The sequence below is a fragment of the Bombus pyrosoma genome, linkage group LG15 (assembly GCF_014825855.1).
Source record: "Bombus pyrosoma isolate SC7728 linkage group LG15, ASM1482585v1, whole genome shotgun sequence".
In the NCBI taxonomy this organism is placed as follows: Eukaryota; Metazoa; Arthropoda; class Insecta; order Hymenoptera; family Apidae; genus Bombus; species Bombus pyrosoma.
In genome coordinates, this window is record NC_057784.1 from 7,818,132 (window position 1) to 7,836,147 (window position 18,016).

Sequence of the window (18,016 nt, forward strand, 5' to 3'; positions counted from 1 at the left end):
GCTTTCGGAATGAATTTTTGCGGATATCTCAAACTTGGTGGATTTTTAACACGCGCCTCTCGCTTGTCTATCAAAGTATCTTCTCGATAAAAGGTTCTTTATAATTTTACAATTTTTCCCCAGATTAGTTTTTCATCATACTGTACCGAACCTCCCATTCTCCTTCCCTTTTATAAAATACAAACTCATCTTCGTAAAAATTACTGCGTACAAAGAGTTTAAAGAGAAATGAAAAAAAAACATCCCTCAAAGAATCTAATCGCGTGGAAAAATGCACGTACAACGAAACACGAAAATATTCATATAATATCTGTCCAAACAGCGAAATGATCAAAGCCTTCGAAACACGGACGAACCTTGCAAAAAGCGCGGTATAACGGACGAGTAAATTGGAATCGATACAGATTTTTAGAAATCAATGCCGATATCTAGAGCGACAGTCTCTAGAGCACACGAGGGACTAGCTGTAACTCACGATCGGACGCTTTCTCCCAGATGATCTCATCGCGTGGCATTTCAAACGTTGAGCATCAAAGTAATTCTTCGAGACGTTCACCCTCGCCTTTCCAGTTCTATTCGATTAAAGCAAACTAACGTAAAGCAACCTGCAATACTATCATGACTTTACACGTACGCGGTAGAACTTCATTTATTTCAACGAAATTTTAATCAGTGCTTAAATGAACTCCAGCTGGTTCGATCTACTTGAAACTTCATTTTCCCAGAGACGAAGCTTGGCACGAGGGAAACGTATCCCACATTTTCGACTTATCTCCACACGTAGAATAACCTTCTGTCGATTGCTCGCTTTTCCTCAATTCGAAATTAGCCAAATTCCACTACGCTTCAGAGACGTTCTCGATAATCTCGAACGAGAAGCGTGCCACGAAAAAAACGTCACTTTATATTTTCGACTTACTTTTTCACGTACAACCACCTTGCCGATTGTAACGTGATTACTCGGCCGCCTATATACCGTAGACGTACTGTACATTTGTCCTCGTATAAGTTCATATAAACGGACTTCTACCGTAATATACGTTTAGCCGGAGCGGTTTGTTCGTGTTATGTAAATGAGGGGTGGGACGAGCATACCCCAGAGGGTTTGTGTCGTTTGGCTTTCGTTGAACGTCCACCACGAGGGGAGAAAACGAGACGGAGATTCCAGGGTTCAGGATGCTTTTGTCGGTCGGCACGGCCTATCTGCCGTCGAATCTCGCGCCCGACATCGCGGGATAAAATACACGGACGCGGACTCCGGTAAAAGGAGGTGTGGTTATGGCCGAAGCTGGTCGACCTCGTTTAGGACCGGTAAAGGCATAACACGAATACACGAACGGACTGACGCACGTAAGTACAACTACAAATCGACTGGCGGTTGCCTCGACGCGTTTCAACCTTAGAACACGCGCTTTGCGTGCGGTTTCTCCGCTGTTCGTAACGCAAGAGAACGGCCATTGTGAGAAATACGCCGGAATCGAACGCGAAGCTTGGTTGGAGACGTCCGATAGGATAGTTGCATTGCCAGATTGGGACGACAAACCGAAAGCTTGATAGTCGCGGAAGAGAAGACTCGTGCAACGATGGAAAAGAACACGCTTTCATTCATACCACCTTGCCCGGAACGCCGCGACCTTCGATGCGTGATTGACTGACATTTCGAGCAGTCGCGGGAATTCATTTGCATAGCAGGAAATTCTGCTTCGTTTACTTCGTGGTTCTGATGCCGCGAGCTCTTTGTTCGCGTTTCATATAACAAGCGCGTCCTTTCGCGCGGTAAAATCGAAGGCAGAGAGTTTGGAGTCGTTAAGAGAGCATTATATAGCAATGTATCCTTCTTTGTTAATTATCTGTACGTGTTTTCGGTATAATTTCGCGAAGAAAGAATCTGCTGTTACGTGTTATACATACGTAACTCATGAAAGTATAATATAGAAATATATGTACAGAGAGTACCTATAAGTCTATTATAGAAGACTTTTATGAATATATTAAGCGTATTATGTAAATGTATTTGAAACTTCGTTAGAACTGTAACGAGACTCGATTATCATGATTAACGATAAATGCATAATTGTTTTAGAAATTTATTTCCCCCGATAACTATTCAGGAAACTCTTTCTGACTCGTGATCGGTTAGCGAAGCGCTAGCAAATTGCTTTAGAGAAAATAATCGATAACGAGAAGAATGAAGAGTGCTCGACCGCAGATTTACGTTAAACGGTTTACGAGGAGACTACGTGACTGAAGTTTGCGGCCACGAAAAACTGTACACGGTTTAACAACGGTTTTCAACGCGTGAATTACTGTTAGGCATTAGGGAAACCGCGAGACTATGCGGCGTTGATTGCCAGCTTGAAAGAAGAAACAACTTCCCGTTCCAGCGAAATGTCTCTTGTCGTTTTAATTTCCCGGTAGAAATGTAAATTCCATAAAGGCGAACGTTCGATAAACATCGCTGCCGTGATTCACTCTGTCGAACCGGTGTTGAACTGTTTTCGAAAAGGAAATGGAGAAAATTATCGCCAGAGAAGTAATATTCGACGACGACTGTGCACTATTCTTCGTGCACATGTATTTTCTTCTTTTACAAGTTATAAAGCTGTATCAATACCGCGTTATATCGTTTTAAATTATCGAGCATATGTAATTTATGTAGCACGATTAAAAATCGCATCGTATTCACGGTGTTGTTAAACGGATAAATATTTATGCAACGCACCGCGATCGAACGTAACTTCATTTGCAGCGATGGCATCGCGGCGTGTTCCGCTCAAAAGCTCTTTGTTTTTACTAATTATGTTGAATTCCCTGTGGCAGGACGAGCAAAGGTTCAATTGCAACGGAATAGCCGCGAACGGTAATCGAGTTTATTGTGTGTAAATTCGACCCAGAGAATAACATTGACCGAAAGAATCGCAGTTCCAACGAATCGCAATAAATATATTAAGATAGGGTTATTTGTGTCACCTAAACTTTAACATTTTGAAATTCAATCTCGAACGTTACACGGAGTAATTGGCTCGCGATTGTTCGCGATTCGCGCTTTTGAATTCTTCGTTCGGAGCATCCATCTTTTTAAATAAAAGCATCGCTAACGATACCGGCATACTAAGTGTCACCTTGAAGCGTCCCGAAGGAATTTAGCCGGTCGCAGACCGCACCACGGCAGTACAAGCCTCGTCTGCGATGCAAAGTGTGCAGCTGCAGTCAACGCTTGGCGCCGATTCAGCCGATTATTCGGTTTCGATGCTTGAAAGGCTCTGTCGATTATAGTCGTTCGTAGCCAATTTTCAAGATTTAGATTCGTCGTCCTCTCGAATTCGTGATTTGTAAGCGGCCATATAGTCGAAACGTGATAGTCGCACACATCGAGTTTCCGATTTCCGGACGACACACTGGTAAACTTTCAGTTTCGAAAAATATCTTCTTTGGTAAATGGAATAACGCGTTGCGAAGTGTGTCAGCTTCTCGAGGCTATTGTGCAACGAGGATTCTATTGTCCGTTCCATCTCAGAGCGTTCTTTATCCCCGAAAAGCGGCAATTAGAAAGTTAACGCGGTTAGTTATCACACTGTATACATCGTTATAAAGACGACGCGCGAAGTTGTTTCACGATACACGGTTGACGAGCCACGAGGAACACCGGGGCCGATTACGCTCGCCCGAAGCAGCGGAATAAATTGCCACAGGATACCCGCTACAAATTGCGAATCACCGCGTTATTGCTTAATTGTTATTTCGAATTAGGGGCTTTCGGTGATTCTGTAATCAGCGGACAAGCGACGGCATGTCCGTGCAATTACGAATGACGATATCGGTCAACCCGTAATTCGGATAACAATTCTCCATCGCGTTAACCGGTTGAAAAGTTGCGTCGCGCGTTTCAAGTAGGAAGTCGGGTTCTACAATCTCGTCTAGATTAGTCGAGTTACAGGAATTCGAACAGTTCACACTTTACAAGCTTCAACCTGTTACTTACTTGAAATATCCTTGAAACTTTGTAACACTCGTTTGCATTGATCAATCCGACTTCAAGTTGTTTGTATTCAAAAGATTGGCAACTTCGTTACGATTTTGTTATCGAAATACTTGCAATACTTTTCGTGTATTTTTCGTACGATGACCGATAGTTCTTCGCTCATAAAATTACTCGAGTTTAAACGGTCCCGAGCTTAATCTAACATTCGAGAAACTCGAGCGACTTAAATAGATTTAACTTGCGCAAGCTGAAAGTGGCTCTATGTACACAATATACGAGTTGATTTCCGGGAAAGGCGCGGGTGTCTGGCTTTCGAACTTGGGTCCATTTTTCATCCCAAGAAAGTTTTGCGTGCCCTATCGCGAAAACGTAGAGCCTGCGATACCGCGACGAGCAGTGTCGCGCGTTTGTTTAAGCGCGTACATTATCTGGTCGCCGTAATGCGCGGTTATTAACGAAAGTCAAACGTAGCCAGCGACACATAGCAGCGAATTGCAAGCGGCGAATTCTCTTACGCGCGTGCGACTACTTATCTGTTCCCTAGATCGTGTATCGCGATGCTGCAGCGCGAGTAGCGCTTTCCTTGAAAGCAGCCAGCTGCGGGAACGATCGCGAGCCGCGCGACTCGTTCATGGATCGTTGAGAGTCTGAAAGCCAACAAAGGCCACTTTCGATCCTCGAAGCTGTTTCCACCTCGTTTCGCAGCGAGAGAGGATTGTCACACTTAAATAGATACAGAGTAGGTTCGTGCAGTTTCTTGTAATTAGAGTACCTTGCTTTAATTCTAATCGCTAGATTAGCAATGTTTATGCAAATTCATGCTCTTACGGATATAATTAAGCTTTCTGATCCACTCGTTTCTTCTTCGCCTTTGTATTTTACAGATACTTTCTTCTTATATTTTCCAATATATTATACATTCATGACTAGCGTAAAATTTAAATATACTGGCTACTAAATTCCAAGACTTTTCATTCCAATCGCAGAAGTGCATTGAATATGATATAAATTGTGTAAAGGTAAAGGGTCACGGGTCTCACACATACGCTACACATTCTTGCCACGTGCAATCTAATTTCCACGTAGCGCCACGCATACCGAATATCCACGTGAATTCTTCGAATTACTCCCTATAGATATCCCATCATAAAAATCTGTTATGCTCATCATCCGCTCGTCATCCACGTGAATTCGATCGTTCCTACAGATACACTCTCGTCTATAATTGTTAGAACATCTGATAATTTCGTGCAGGTGTGATATTTGATCCCGAATATCAGGGGAACGATTAATTGGCCAGAATTGTGTATTCGTGCAAAATAACGACTCTGAATATGCAGGAAATATTTGCAAAAATATTTTCCAAGAGTTATAGGAAACATCGAATCAATCCGTATATCGATGCGATTCAATTCGTTGATTTAAATATCATTGCGGAAACTTTATGCGCGTTCTGCGAATTTTCGTACCATCGTATTTTCCATAAACGCATAAAAAGCCTCGATCTACTGACAAAACATTCGGACCCGTGTTTCTAAGCCGCGTGTGGTATCGTAAATTTAGAATGAAACGCATTGCGATGTTCTTTGTTTCTACGACGAGGTGAGATCGCGTTGGACAGCTCGATAAGGGAAGCAACCTCGTTAATTGGTTACGATGGAAGATAATCCTCTGTGTTTTGCGTCGATCCGCTGTTTCATTCTCATCGCCAGATATTTTTTAACTAAAAACTCGGAGCCAGCGCTGCGCGTATTCGGTAGTTAATCGGGCGTAATCAATCGAGCCCGGACGAAAGTTCCACGCGTTTGTATTTTAATTTTATCGGGTACGAGTTCGAATACATGGAAATCAATTGATCGTCGATATAAGCCCCTCCCCTTCTCGTTCGCATACAGGTAACCGCTCCTCCTGTCGTATTTTTACCGCATTCCAGCGTTGATTTCACGTTTCTGCAAATTTTGGGCGATTTCCGATTGCAAACTGGCACAAACGAGCGAACCTTTTGTTCCGGGTCGACACAATTATTCCCCCAAGCTATTTTTTCCCCTTCTTCTCCACCTCAGATTCGAATTCACCGACGAAACAACGACGTTTTAATTCCGCCATTAATTGACCATTCAAGCGTGCCAAGGTTTCTCGGTTTTTATTCACGGCACAACAAAAGGGTATCGCCGGGCCGAATATCCTTCATCGAGCAGAGCTGCTAGTGTTTTAAGGCTTTCGTGTAATTCGTGCAGCCGGGTACATAGCGAATTGATAGAAACTTGTCTCTTAACGTTAAATCTTTGACAAATGCGATACTTCGATATAAAGACGACGTTCGAAAGTCGTGCTATGGAAAGTTCGCTGCTCGAGGTCTACGAAGCGCAAGACGCAAAGCTCAAAGCACGATGTGATCGATTCGACTGTTAGTTTCAAGAGTTAAGTTTTCGACATATTCGAAATTTTGATGCTTGTAAAATACTCGAGTGCTAGATGAACTAAATATCGAAGCTCTAAAAAATAGCAGATGCTCTCGCTCGTAGACTCTGGAATCTCCGGTTCTAAACAGGTAACATTCGACGTTCCACGAGGGAACTCTTTGGTCCGCCTCGATTCGAGGAACGCCGGAATGTTCTTTTTCGTCTCGACCCGGGGCCGAATAAATCTTCGTCGCTTCTTATTCCCGTAGGAACGGCGCCATAGCCGCGCGATAAATCCGTTCGAGCTTCAAGATCACCGGCTGATCTCGTGGAACCGCGGCCAATCCGAAATGGCTAATAAGTTTGCAGAGGGGACTGGTTCGCGGGAAACACGGTATCTCGCTCTTTTAATCAGTCTGCGCGCCACCAGGCACCAGTCTCGGTGGCTTTTGCCCAAGAATCTCCTTCTCTTTGTATGTTCTCTCGGCTGCTGCATGCGTTGCTTACCAATTCCCAAACGTTGCGACATTATAGTCTGACAATATTTATGTCCAGGATCGAGCAAAACGACAGAAGAATCGACCTGGGCATTCGTAGAATTTCGGTCGCCTCGAGGATACTACGAGGATAAATGAACTTTCATTGCATTTTGGAGTCACGCGCGGACTTTCAGAAGTCGCTTCTTCCGGTGTTGTAGAAAATTAATATAAATTATCGAGTTAAGGTAAAGTTTTTCTCAGTTTTTTAATACACGACACTCGACTGTTGCGCACGGGGTATATTAGAAAATTATCGTTTTTGTTTCGTTAACGATTCGTGCATGGTAGAGAGAATGGTGCAGTTAAACACCAGCGAATTTAATATTAACCGACGGGGGCAGGCTCATAATAATTACGACGAGGAGAATTTCCAGACTCGTACTAACTCGAAAGTTTCTTTCCGGAGCGCTTCGTAATTAATGGAACGTTAACACTTGATCCTTTCGTGCTAATGACGACTCGCACAGGTAACTGTACTTGCGGCCTATTCCTCTGGCGCTCGAACGCTTAACAAATATCTATCATCGTAAAACGTCGTACGCTGTTTTCTATTAACTTAAGCGAGATGCCTCTTATAACTTTGATATATTATTTGGGTCACTGTTTCCACTCTTACGGCGAGACGCGCGATCCGAAACCTTGGCTAGGAATTAACGCTTTTAAATTAACAGCTCGCGTAGCTTAGAGTTTCACGATAGATCAATAAACCATGTTTTCACGATTCATCTATTCGTAGGCGAATCGAAAGCTCTTTCTAGCGGTTTATGATGTCGATTTATTCTCCATTGTCACGCATTAACGTTGGCGGCTGTTAGTCGATGGCGCGAATAATAATTTGTTTTGTCTTGGTGCGCCGCCGTGCGTTCCCTTATTGTCGTCAGAAGGGAAACACTGTTTGGGTGCGACTGCCACGAACCACGGATACTCGACGCCTGTTTCGTCGTTCCGTAAAATTGATCGCCTAGCTTGCCTTCCACGTTTCTTCCCTTACGCGAATTTCACGAAAGTTCGCCGCTCTCCTCGAAAATCTAGCTTACCATCGCGCGTTTCCACGAATAGACGAATTGTTTGTAGAACAAAATCGACGATTATACACTGTAGACGGCAAACAACCTGTTGGATGCTGGTTCGTTTCGTCATTATCGGAAATAACGAGGTAGAACGTATTAAACCTTGGAATTTCCTTTTATAATTACAACGTTCAAACGTAGGATTCGAAAAATTAAATTAACCGGAGGCAAAATCGTGAATAAAACGTTGCGTTAACGATACGTTGTCCCTTAATAAGTTGTCAGGCAGAGAAGCTGCTTATTATGTTGATTACAGGACTGATCATTTTTCTTGGATACAGAACAGAAAACATGGCTCGAAACAATACGACGACGTGGATCGAGTTTGTTTCCTCGGCTGTTCTTGGGCCGCGTCATCTTTATGGAATGTCTCGGCAAGGTCTGCCTTTCTGACTTTGTGGCCGCGACGAAGAAAAGAGAGTCCGGTGGCCGCGTCGTGGTTGGCCCGTGGAGCGGTCATGCAACGAACGAACAGCGTCGTCCCTAGACATCAAAGAGAGGAACTGCTTCGTAAATCATGCTCCGGTCAAAGTACGGAAGCGTGAAGTTTTACAAACGAGAGATAGCTGTATCTGCGTATTGACGTGTATCCGACTCGATTCACCCGTGGTATTTAACATTTTGCCCTCGTTGCAGTCGCTCCTTTTCGCGATTTCCTTGAATAGCATCGAGATACGAGGTCGTTGAACACAAATTTTTGATTGAAAATTCCCGTGTTTACGTCGTTTAATTGTGACGCGCGTAATTTCGATGAAGCCTCGAAGCCAAGAAAGATGGACGTGTCACATTTCAACGATGTTCTTTGCCAATACTGATTATCATTCGGCGTATCATTATCATCCGTTAACAATAAGAAGCTCGGAGCGTGTTCGAGAAGAATCGCTTTAATCTCCTTCATCGATTTCGTCCCACTCGCTGTATGATAGATACTACCGTGTAACACGATACTAACTCAGATACAATAGACAAGTAGAAAGATCCAGAGGTTTTGAATAATACTTTCGTAAAATCCGATCAACGTCGAGCGCACCGAGAGTCGGAGAGGGTGTTAGAGTGAAAGGCGACCAATCGCGAACTGATCGAAAGAATTCGCTGTTCTTCATGCATAATAGATAGAGGAGGCGAGGATGACGATAGAGGTTTTTGTTTGCAAATTCGTGCTTCGTCTCTGTCTGTCATTGTTCTATAGTTGGCAGCGTGGCAATGAACGAGACCGCGTTTCATCGAGGCGCACGTAGCGCGCCAAGAATTTGAAATGATTTTGGCACGAGAAGGTCGACGACCCGTTCAACTGGCGAGGATAGAGTCCGTGAAGAGATCGATTCACGAACCTGTTTACGGGCCACGCCGTGAGAGGTCTCGTTATACGAGGCCTCGTGAAAGATTCCTTCGGTTTCCTACGTTCCAAAGGTCCCGCCATCCGTTCTCTCTACTTTCTCTTATTCGTCATCCTACTCTACGAGTTTCCATTTTACCTCTTCTTCCTCTTTCTACAGGAAGTCTGCTAGATTATTTGATTTATTACCTGAAACTTACTACTTGAAACTCGAAACTAACGCAAGACAAAGACACCAAAAATTCGAAAACAGCTGCACAATTAAATTATACGCTTTTAATTAATTGAGCTATAAATTACAGGATTTTGAAATTCCCTTTATGCTTTCTTAAACCTGATTTCGCTGTTAAATGAAAAGTACTCCGAAGCGCAGCGAACTCTAACGAGAAGCAACGTTGGCCAGGATATCATAAAAATCCGTGTTATTTCATCAAGTAGAAAAAGCGGATTGTTGTTCGCGCGTCCATGTGATTCGTGCGATTGGGTCGCCAAGACAGGATCCAAGAACGCCGATGGAACGCGTCTCGGTCTTGAACGTGATCTTGAGAGAAACACGGTCGAACGCAGGCTCGTGCATGCGTCATTAATTCGCTGCAATTGACAGGCCTGTTCGGCGGCAACGGAACCGTTCTAGCTGATCGTTCAGCAGGAAGATAATCCTGGTCGCGTTGGTCAGGAACGCGTAACCTGTCCCCGTCACCTTTAATTTTTCTTCGAGGCCTCGGCAGATGCGGCGGCATCCACGAGACTGCTACGGAGAAATGGAGCAAAAATTTCCTTGAAATTGATTGAGCGAGGTTGTTACGACTTTCCGAGCACGCCAGGCATACCGCAGCCTCCGTGTCGTGGATAAGTTATCGTCCTCGGTTTCAGCGTCGATATTTCTACCGTCACTAAATATTTCCCGGGGATTTAGGTGCCTAAGGTTGTTATATCTCGGCTCTTTTCTTCGTTTACATTCTATTTTTGAGCTTGATTTAATCTGCAGCCGATGGGTCGTTTTCGAAATCGAGCCCACGATGGAACGAATGGCTTTGGAATATTTAACAGAAATTGTCGTATAAATCACTGGTGTTCATTCTTTCTCGAATAAAAATTTTTCTCGAAATATCTTTCGTATATTACTTTTTTTTTTTAAGGTAAAATCTCCTGTCTACAATTTTTTCCGAGATATTTTGAAATAAAATTTCTTCTGAAAATATTCCCCTTACGGTATTCTGTTCAGGTAAAACGATTTATCTACCGCTTTTCTCATTTCTCGTGATATTTTGAAATATTTCGAGACTGATACGTTTCTTTCCTTTTAAACGATGCTGTAACGTCCTACGTGATTTTTAAGAACGTAGAAACATTCTAGTTTATTTGTCTTGAACGATATTCACATGGTTTTACCAGTTTATAACGTCCTATGTATCATCGACCAAGACAGATATTCCTGAATTAACAGTTGAAATGCAGATAGAATATTTTATCGTACTATGATCGTTATTCGCGTTTAACGTGTACGTTTAAAAGTATAAATTAAATAGGATTTCACCTGTATTTCACATCAAAACGTTGTGCCTCACTTTCTTTAATTAATTGCCACATTAATAATACATTTCCTGTCTCCGCGTGTACTCGGATAATTATATAGGTTGTTACAAAACAGACATTTCCTAGAATTTAGACAAACAAACACGGAACTATTCCGATTATCGATTTTTATCAAACGGTCGTCAAATTTTTGAAATTTAACCGATCTAACCGAGGACAGTTATTTAGGCGATCCTTGGGAAATCAGCAGCTGCAAACTTTTTGAAATTTAATAACGCAAAGGCAATTTCGAATTTAGTTAAAACAATTAAGCTACTTCATGCCAGTACTCTGCAAACAACGAAAGATTAATCCGCAGATTATCTGTCGCCAAAGTAGCAAAGCCGTTAAAGTTCTCAGGTGGTCGCATCGGTCCGGAAACGAAGTTTAACGAAGACGTTCTTTGGAACGTCCTCTCCCCGCGAAGAAGTCCTCGATGGACGGGATTCCAGCGCGCGGATGGAACGCAGGGGATGTAACGGATCATCGAGATTGGAAACGGTACTTTATTCCTGGCCTGAGTCTGCTTGCAGCTCTCGTGCATGTTAATGCGGCATCGCGGTGTCACTACGGTTCTTTGTCCTTGACGGGTCGTGTCGCGCGCGTTTACGCGCTCGATCGTTCATCCTTCGGGATTAGACTGGTCGTGGGAACCTGTTTGAGGAATTCATGGAGGATTCCGGTGCCCGAGAACTCGTCCGGATAAAACACGCTGTACCACGAAACTTGTGACGTAATGATAGTTGGTCGATCATAGAAGCCGACCTTGATTTCTCTTTTTCTGCCAACGAAGTCGTCCCTGCTATTAGAGTAGCGGTTAGTAGCGGTAGCTGCAGTTACTTTCGGATTGATCGACGTCGAGAAGACTGGGAGCTAAGATCGTCGGCATTCGGACGAGCGTTCAAGATCGAAGAGAATCTGCAACTACGAGCAATCGTTGTTCTTTGGAATGGACACGGATAAAGTGGATAAATCGAGAGATTAACAAGCAACAGCTAATTTAGTTAGAACTAAGCTAATTTAGTATAATTTCAGATAAGAATTGTGCTTACTTTACCGAACGCTTTACAAGAAGATTTATCTATGAACACGGCCGCCAATTTTTCGTCGCGTTATACAAACCGTTACGTTACAATGTTATACGCTACATTGTAGTCGCATTAATTATGAACGACACTGTACACGAGGAAATATAGCATCGACAAGGTTAATCCGGGCGAGAGTATGCTTTCCTGTCGACAGCGGCCACCGTGAACGCAATCAGGACAATTGACCCGAGCTGGTCGCTCGACTGAATAATTGCCCCGCTTCCGGTCCCGCTTTTATCCGTTGCTATCGTATTGGCCGACCCTCGACATTTGCCAGCGATACCTCGAGACTCGCACGATCGTGACGCCCCATCGCCTGGGAAGATGTTCTCGAGTAAAGGATCCCTATCGTCGTCGTCGAACCCTCCTCGTCGATGGAATCGTTCGAACGAATTGAAGGAAAAACGAAGAAACACAATACGCTCGATTTGTGCGACCAATGCGGACCAACGTGTCTCGATTCGAGGCGAAATAATAAACGGGCAGGTTCGTAAAACGAGAATATTCGGTAAGAAATTTCTATCGAACGAGAGTGAATGAATTTATTCGTTCGTTAAATGCAAGTTCCGCGAGTCGGTGTTTCCTGGTTGCACAATGGTCGGCGACAAACGACCATGCGATTCGTGGTCGGCGTGAACATCGATTAAGTTTCCTTCTCTCCACCTTTTCCCATTGCTTCGAACGTGACCAACGATTCACCTTGCTGATTAAACACGGTGAAGATCGAGCAGCGAAACGATATATAGAACTTGGCCCACAGCCACATCGTAGGAAAACGCAACGATAACATAAAAGATGAATCGGTAGAGGAAATGTATCAGAGTAACGGATACATGTCATAAAAATTCATTACACGAATTGGACATACTATTCGTTGAAATGTTCATCTCGCTATCGTTTATCGTTCATTCTTAGCAAATTTATTCGAAAGACAGAGAAAAGAAATTAATTATTCTAAAAGCCTGTGAAATCTACACGCTATAGCATCGTAATATTACAGACGATCAAACAATTTCATATTCTTCATATCGCTTGTTTCTTTTTTATATAAATAATAGATTTTTAAATAAAAAGAGTTCACGCAACAGCTCCTCCTCCTGCGTTCGCACATGGCGATGGGTTTTTCCATTTTTCCTATGGTTTCCCACGAGAGAAGAACTTGTTATTCGCCTGAAAAAGTTTCGAGACGGAAGTTGGCGTGAAAGGATAAAAATCGCGAAGAAGTTGGTAGGATCTGGTGAATTTCAAACGGCTCTCGTTCGAAGGCCGGCCAAAGAAATTCCAAGACGTGACCATCGCGAGAGAAATTTTTGAAAACTAACCAACACCACAGCTTCCGACGCTTCCTCGCTGAGACGATAAACCATCCTCCCATGGAAACTTCTTATCGTTTTAAGGTCCACGGTGGGAACCGTTCTCTCAGATGGTAGGAACGTGCGATATTAACGAAGCCGATAGATTTTATTCACTAGAGATTCCAACGATATCGTCGCTCCCTTCGAACCTGTTAGTTCCAATGATACTTTAATCAAGTTCTCTTATTAAGCGTATAACAAATGTTAAAGATTGTCCTACTGAATATTCGGATTTATCGACGCAATGAATAATTGACTGTTTAAATATTTTCGCGATCTCTGTGATTTATATATTTGTACTAAATATCTTGTATATATGATAGAAATATGATTTTCAATTTCGTACCAATTTCACCAATATAATCACGGTGGTCCTGTCTTATTATAACGTTAATGAAATATCAAAATATGAATAAATATCAAAAATCCCATAACAGGGCAATTTTAAAGAATAAATATGTATAGTAACACGACGAGTTAAACGTCGGAGGATGTGACTCTACACAGAAAGCGACGATTATTTCGCTATCAGACAGCTATTTAACACAGTATGTGTTGAACTCGTTTCAATCTCGCTTGATAGAAAAACAAAGGCTGCGAAAAAGCTTCGGAGGTTGGAAGGGATGGTTAACGAGAGCGGGTAGGCTATATCTCCTGTAAAATAAAGCATCGCGTGTAAGAAGCTCGTGGAATATTCAGAATTAAACTCCTATTACACCCGTGCTTCCGAAGACCGAATAATTTATTCAACTCATTCCCTGATCAAACTTTGTTGCAACGGACCGGCGTTAACAATAAAGCATCGTTTTATCGGGCAATTTATAGCCACGTCCTTCATTAAACTTCACCGAACGCCACGGACAGTTTTCCCGTAAACGTATGCGGCAAAAAGAAGGAGACGTTTAATTATCTTTTTATCCTACCCTCGAGGTTCATCGCGAGATTGCGTTTCGACTGTGCTCTCGCAAAATTTACTAGCTCCGCTATATCGTGCTGCACCGCGCTGTGTTTTATAGGAATAATCAAATTTCAACTTCGTATTAATTATCCTCATTATCCATTATCATTTTTGTGTAATTTGTTAGGAACATGTCGAGAAGATAAATTGAAAGTTGCCAATTTTTAGAGAATTATCGTATAAAAGTATAGTAGAAAAATACGACAGTGTCGTGTCTACGTAATGCGGCTGGTGAACAGTTCACGAGCAAATTACAACCATCCTGTTGTGAATAGGCTCTTCGACGTGATGTTGTTGGAAGCGGTATAGCGAGGCTATAAAATTGTTCAGGTGTACAAATCTATACGTTCCAAGAGACAAAACAACGATTTGAAACGTGCAAGGGGAAATAAGATGCTCGAGACCTCGTTCAGAATTGCACTGTGTCGATTCAGTATCGTTCCTCTTCTTTCTCTTGCAGAATATTTTTAACAAATTTGCAACGAATATTTTAAGTATATTTCAACAAGTTGTATAGTATAGGATTCACTTCGAAGAGATCGTTGCATTCACGAGACACGAGTTCTGGCTATTAACCGTTAATTTTAGACCTCTTTATTGGTCCCTTTCCTTAATTTTCCAAACAAACGACTCGGTATCTCTCGCTCACGAAACCAAGCCTGACTCGCTTCCGGCAGTTAAATCAGTCTTCTAGCAGGGACACCGTGTATATCTGGAGTAATGTCTCCCTAGAGGAGAGCACGACGTGCAGTCGTGTAGGAGGAGCGGTTCTCTCGTGCGCGATGTTGCACACGTGCAGCACGAAACTCACCGTTCACCGACGATGCTATAGCGACGGGTTAAGAATTGGACGATTACTATTTCGCCTCTTTCCTTTCAGGGTGATGATGTAACGGGACTTTCGCTGTCGCTGCAGTGAAGCAACGATGTCCACACAATGCAACCGCTTCGTGCAGAACGCCTGGAAGAAGGAACTCTGTTCGAATTGCTTCAAGCCGAGAGAGGAACACACTTTGCCGGAAGAGACGTTCAGGTTGAACATTGGCAAGGCTCTGAACTATGTGAAGACTGATAATGTTAAGATACAGGTATTTATTTCCTACCTACTTGCTTTAGAATTTCAGTCTTTTGCATTTTATCGGTCCCGTTACAGGGACATTGACAGTGTGAAAATTGTTTCTCCCATTGTCTTCGCCGACGAATAAAGATCCTTCTTTTTTTATCGAAGCAGAAGTACTTCCAACACGGATGATATAATTTAAAGGAATGTCAACGATTTTACTCCCGGCCGCTTGAGAAGCAAGCCAGTAGTAGAATATTATACATATACAGTAGGTTGACGTATACAGTACACTTTGTACAGTATACTGCGGTTTTGATTCAACGAAGACGAATCGGATTTGTACAAAATGTACTGCGAACCTTAGCTGAAGTTTCTTCAGACCGTGAGTTACGGAATATAAATTACATACGCGCGCGCGTGTGTGTATGATGTCGAATATTTTACATAAGACTGTTACAGTTAACGACCTCTTAAGTGGCAAGTAAAAAATATCATACAGCAGCAACATCGTAAAACTAGAATATCATGTAGTTCATTATATTATCGTTAGGCTAGATGATATTGCAATACATACAAGTCCCTAGAAAATATCGCTAATTTTCTGAGCGAGGCAGTTGCGCAGCGTAACCGGGAAACTTGGCTATTCCTCGGTCATTGATTCTAATCGAATAACTAGAATGCTTCTGCTATGGGACTACTAATTAGTAATGATCTCTGGTACACGTGAAAAGACAGATGGCGCGATAAATGCGGACCGCGAAATTGGCTTTCTCGAGACACGGACAAGATCAAGGGACCAGTCGCGTGGAATTAGCATTTTGCTAGCAGATTATAGGAGCGAAGGAACCGGCCAGCAAACGACAAAATCGATTCGGGTAAACTAGCGTGGCAGGGTCCCGCTATCGTTTTCACGCGTGACGTTGGGATCGAGCAGGCGGCGAGCTAAACTGTTCCACGCTCGGAAAATTGTTACGAAGTTCCGGCCACGAATCGCGGCGGCATTATGGCAGCGGCATCAAGTTCGTAAAACTGGGTCGTTCGAGCAAAGGACCGCCGTGCGCTGTCGTTCGTCGGGAATTCCTGGCTGCCGCTGGTAAGAAGAAGAGGGAATTTATGTGTAACCATGCGGATCGTAATACGTGGCGATGTCCAACGAGCTTTTTACCCGCGGATCGCATTCGCGTTCCTCCATCTATAATTTCTACCAACTTCTGCTCGGTTTTGTACTCGCGTTTTCTTATTCTCGCCAAGGCACGTTGGAATTCACGTTCCTCGAGATCCACAGCAGTGGATGGTAATGGAGGAAGAAATTTGATCGAAGAGCGTTATAAGATGTTCAAACACGCCACATAATGGAGGAAAAATCTCCGAGAACACCGGGTGATAAGTGTTCCGCTACTATATATAGTACCGTCGATTCCAATTAAGCGAGTTTATTTGATCTGCTGGTTAATTGTTTTCATTTGGATAAAAAATGTGGCCGGTTAAAGCGAGACCGGATAACGCTTGGTCTTACCGTATTTCTTTTAAGGAATCACAGCACGAGAAGAAGGTACTCGAGGTATACCTCGTGGCTCCATCTCGTTTCCGTTAATATCCAATCGAGAAGACCGACTGAATCGCAGCGTGACGTCCTTATTGTCGTGGAATTCTAAATTTACACGAAGCATACGTGCGCGTCAGCCAGTGACAAGGGTGAACGTTTAATCGCGCGACACGCGCGCCTCTGTCCACGCTCGAGAGGGTAGGCGTTATTCTACGAGGGTTTAATGCTGCATGTGGGCGCGTTCCATCGAAGGAAATCATCGTTCGCCCACGTACTCACGACGCTTTTAAGATCGTTTCGCGTGTTTTCTCATTTACATGCAGGAAATTGGAGGGAAAAATAAAACGGCAGGCAGATGAGAGAGAGAGAGAGAGAGAGAGAGAGAGAGAGAGAGAGAAAATAAGAAAATGAGAAAACAGGCATCTACGATTACTTTCTCCAGCTGATTAATCTCGAGACTTTTCAACATCCGGTGAGATGTAAAATAACGCATCCGAGAGCGATCTTTTTTCGTTCCGCTGGATCGTAGAGGGGATACGTGTTCAAGTGTGTCGATAACATCCGGCGAAAGGAACGCGTGAAAAGTGGCAACTCGCGAAAAAATGATGTTCGCAGCGACGAGAGGGAATGGGATGAAAAGTCGAAGGAGAAAATTGCCAAGGTGTTCGTACGAGACTATGGAACGACGTAGAAGCTTTCCATAGCTTTTGTCGAGTCGTCGTTTCCGAAAGAATTCGCAGTGTCATTTCGATGATCCCACCACCCTCTTCTATTCGCTGACTCGTATTATGAAACAGGGACAACGTCGACGAATCTGCGACGAATATTCTAGCTAGTCGATAGTTTCTTGTCGTAGCTGATAAACAAAAATTCTAAAACAGTCCGAAACGTGTGAAATTCAAGAACAGCTTGGATCCACGTTGAATAATTCATCAACGGTTTCATTAACGCCAGCTGACCACCCGAGAGTTTCGGCGAAAAATAACGTTTTTGCACCGGCTGCATTGATCCAACTTGAGCCAGCAACTTTCATTTCCTGGCAGACGGTGATAAGACGTTCGAGTGTACGAGGAGACCCTTTAACCAGATCCAGAATACTATT

At 43.2% G+C, this 18,016-nt stretch overlaps 1 protein-coding gene across 5 annotated transcripts in view; it reads left to right on the forward strand.

Annotated features, from left to right (window-relative positions):
* The window catches only part of LOC122576048 (serine-rich adhesin for platelets), a 63,430-nt gene that overhangs the window by 33,380 nt on the left and 12,034 nt on the right, over positions 1-18,016 (forward strand). For 3 of the 5 annotated variants that reach the window (XM_043745822.1, XM_043745827.1, XM_043745826.1), the window contains exon 2: positions 15,186-15,393. In XM_043745822.1, coding sequence (XP_043601757.1) covers positions 15,232-15,393 — 162 coding nt within the window. In that variant the 5' untranslated portion in view covers positions 15,186-15,231. Of the gene's footprint in view, positions 1-7,087; positions 7,109-8,502; positions 8,525-15,185; positions 15,394-18,016 lie in introns of those variants that run through there. The other 2 variants (XM_043745825.1, XM_043745823.1) reach the window with 2 other exon arrangements.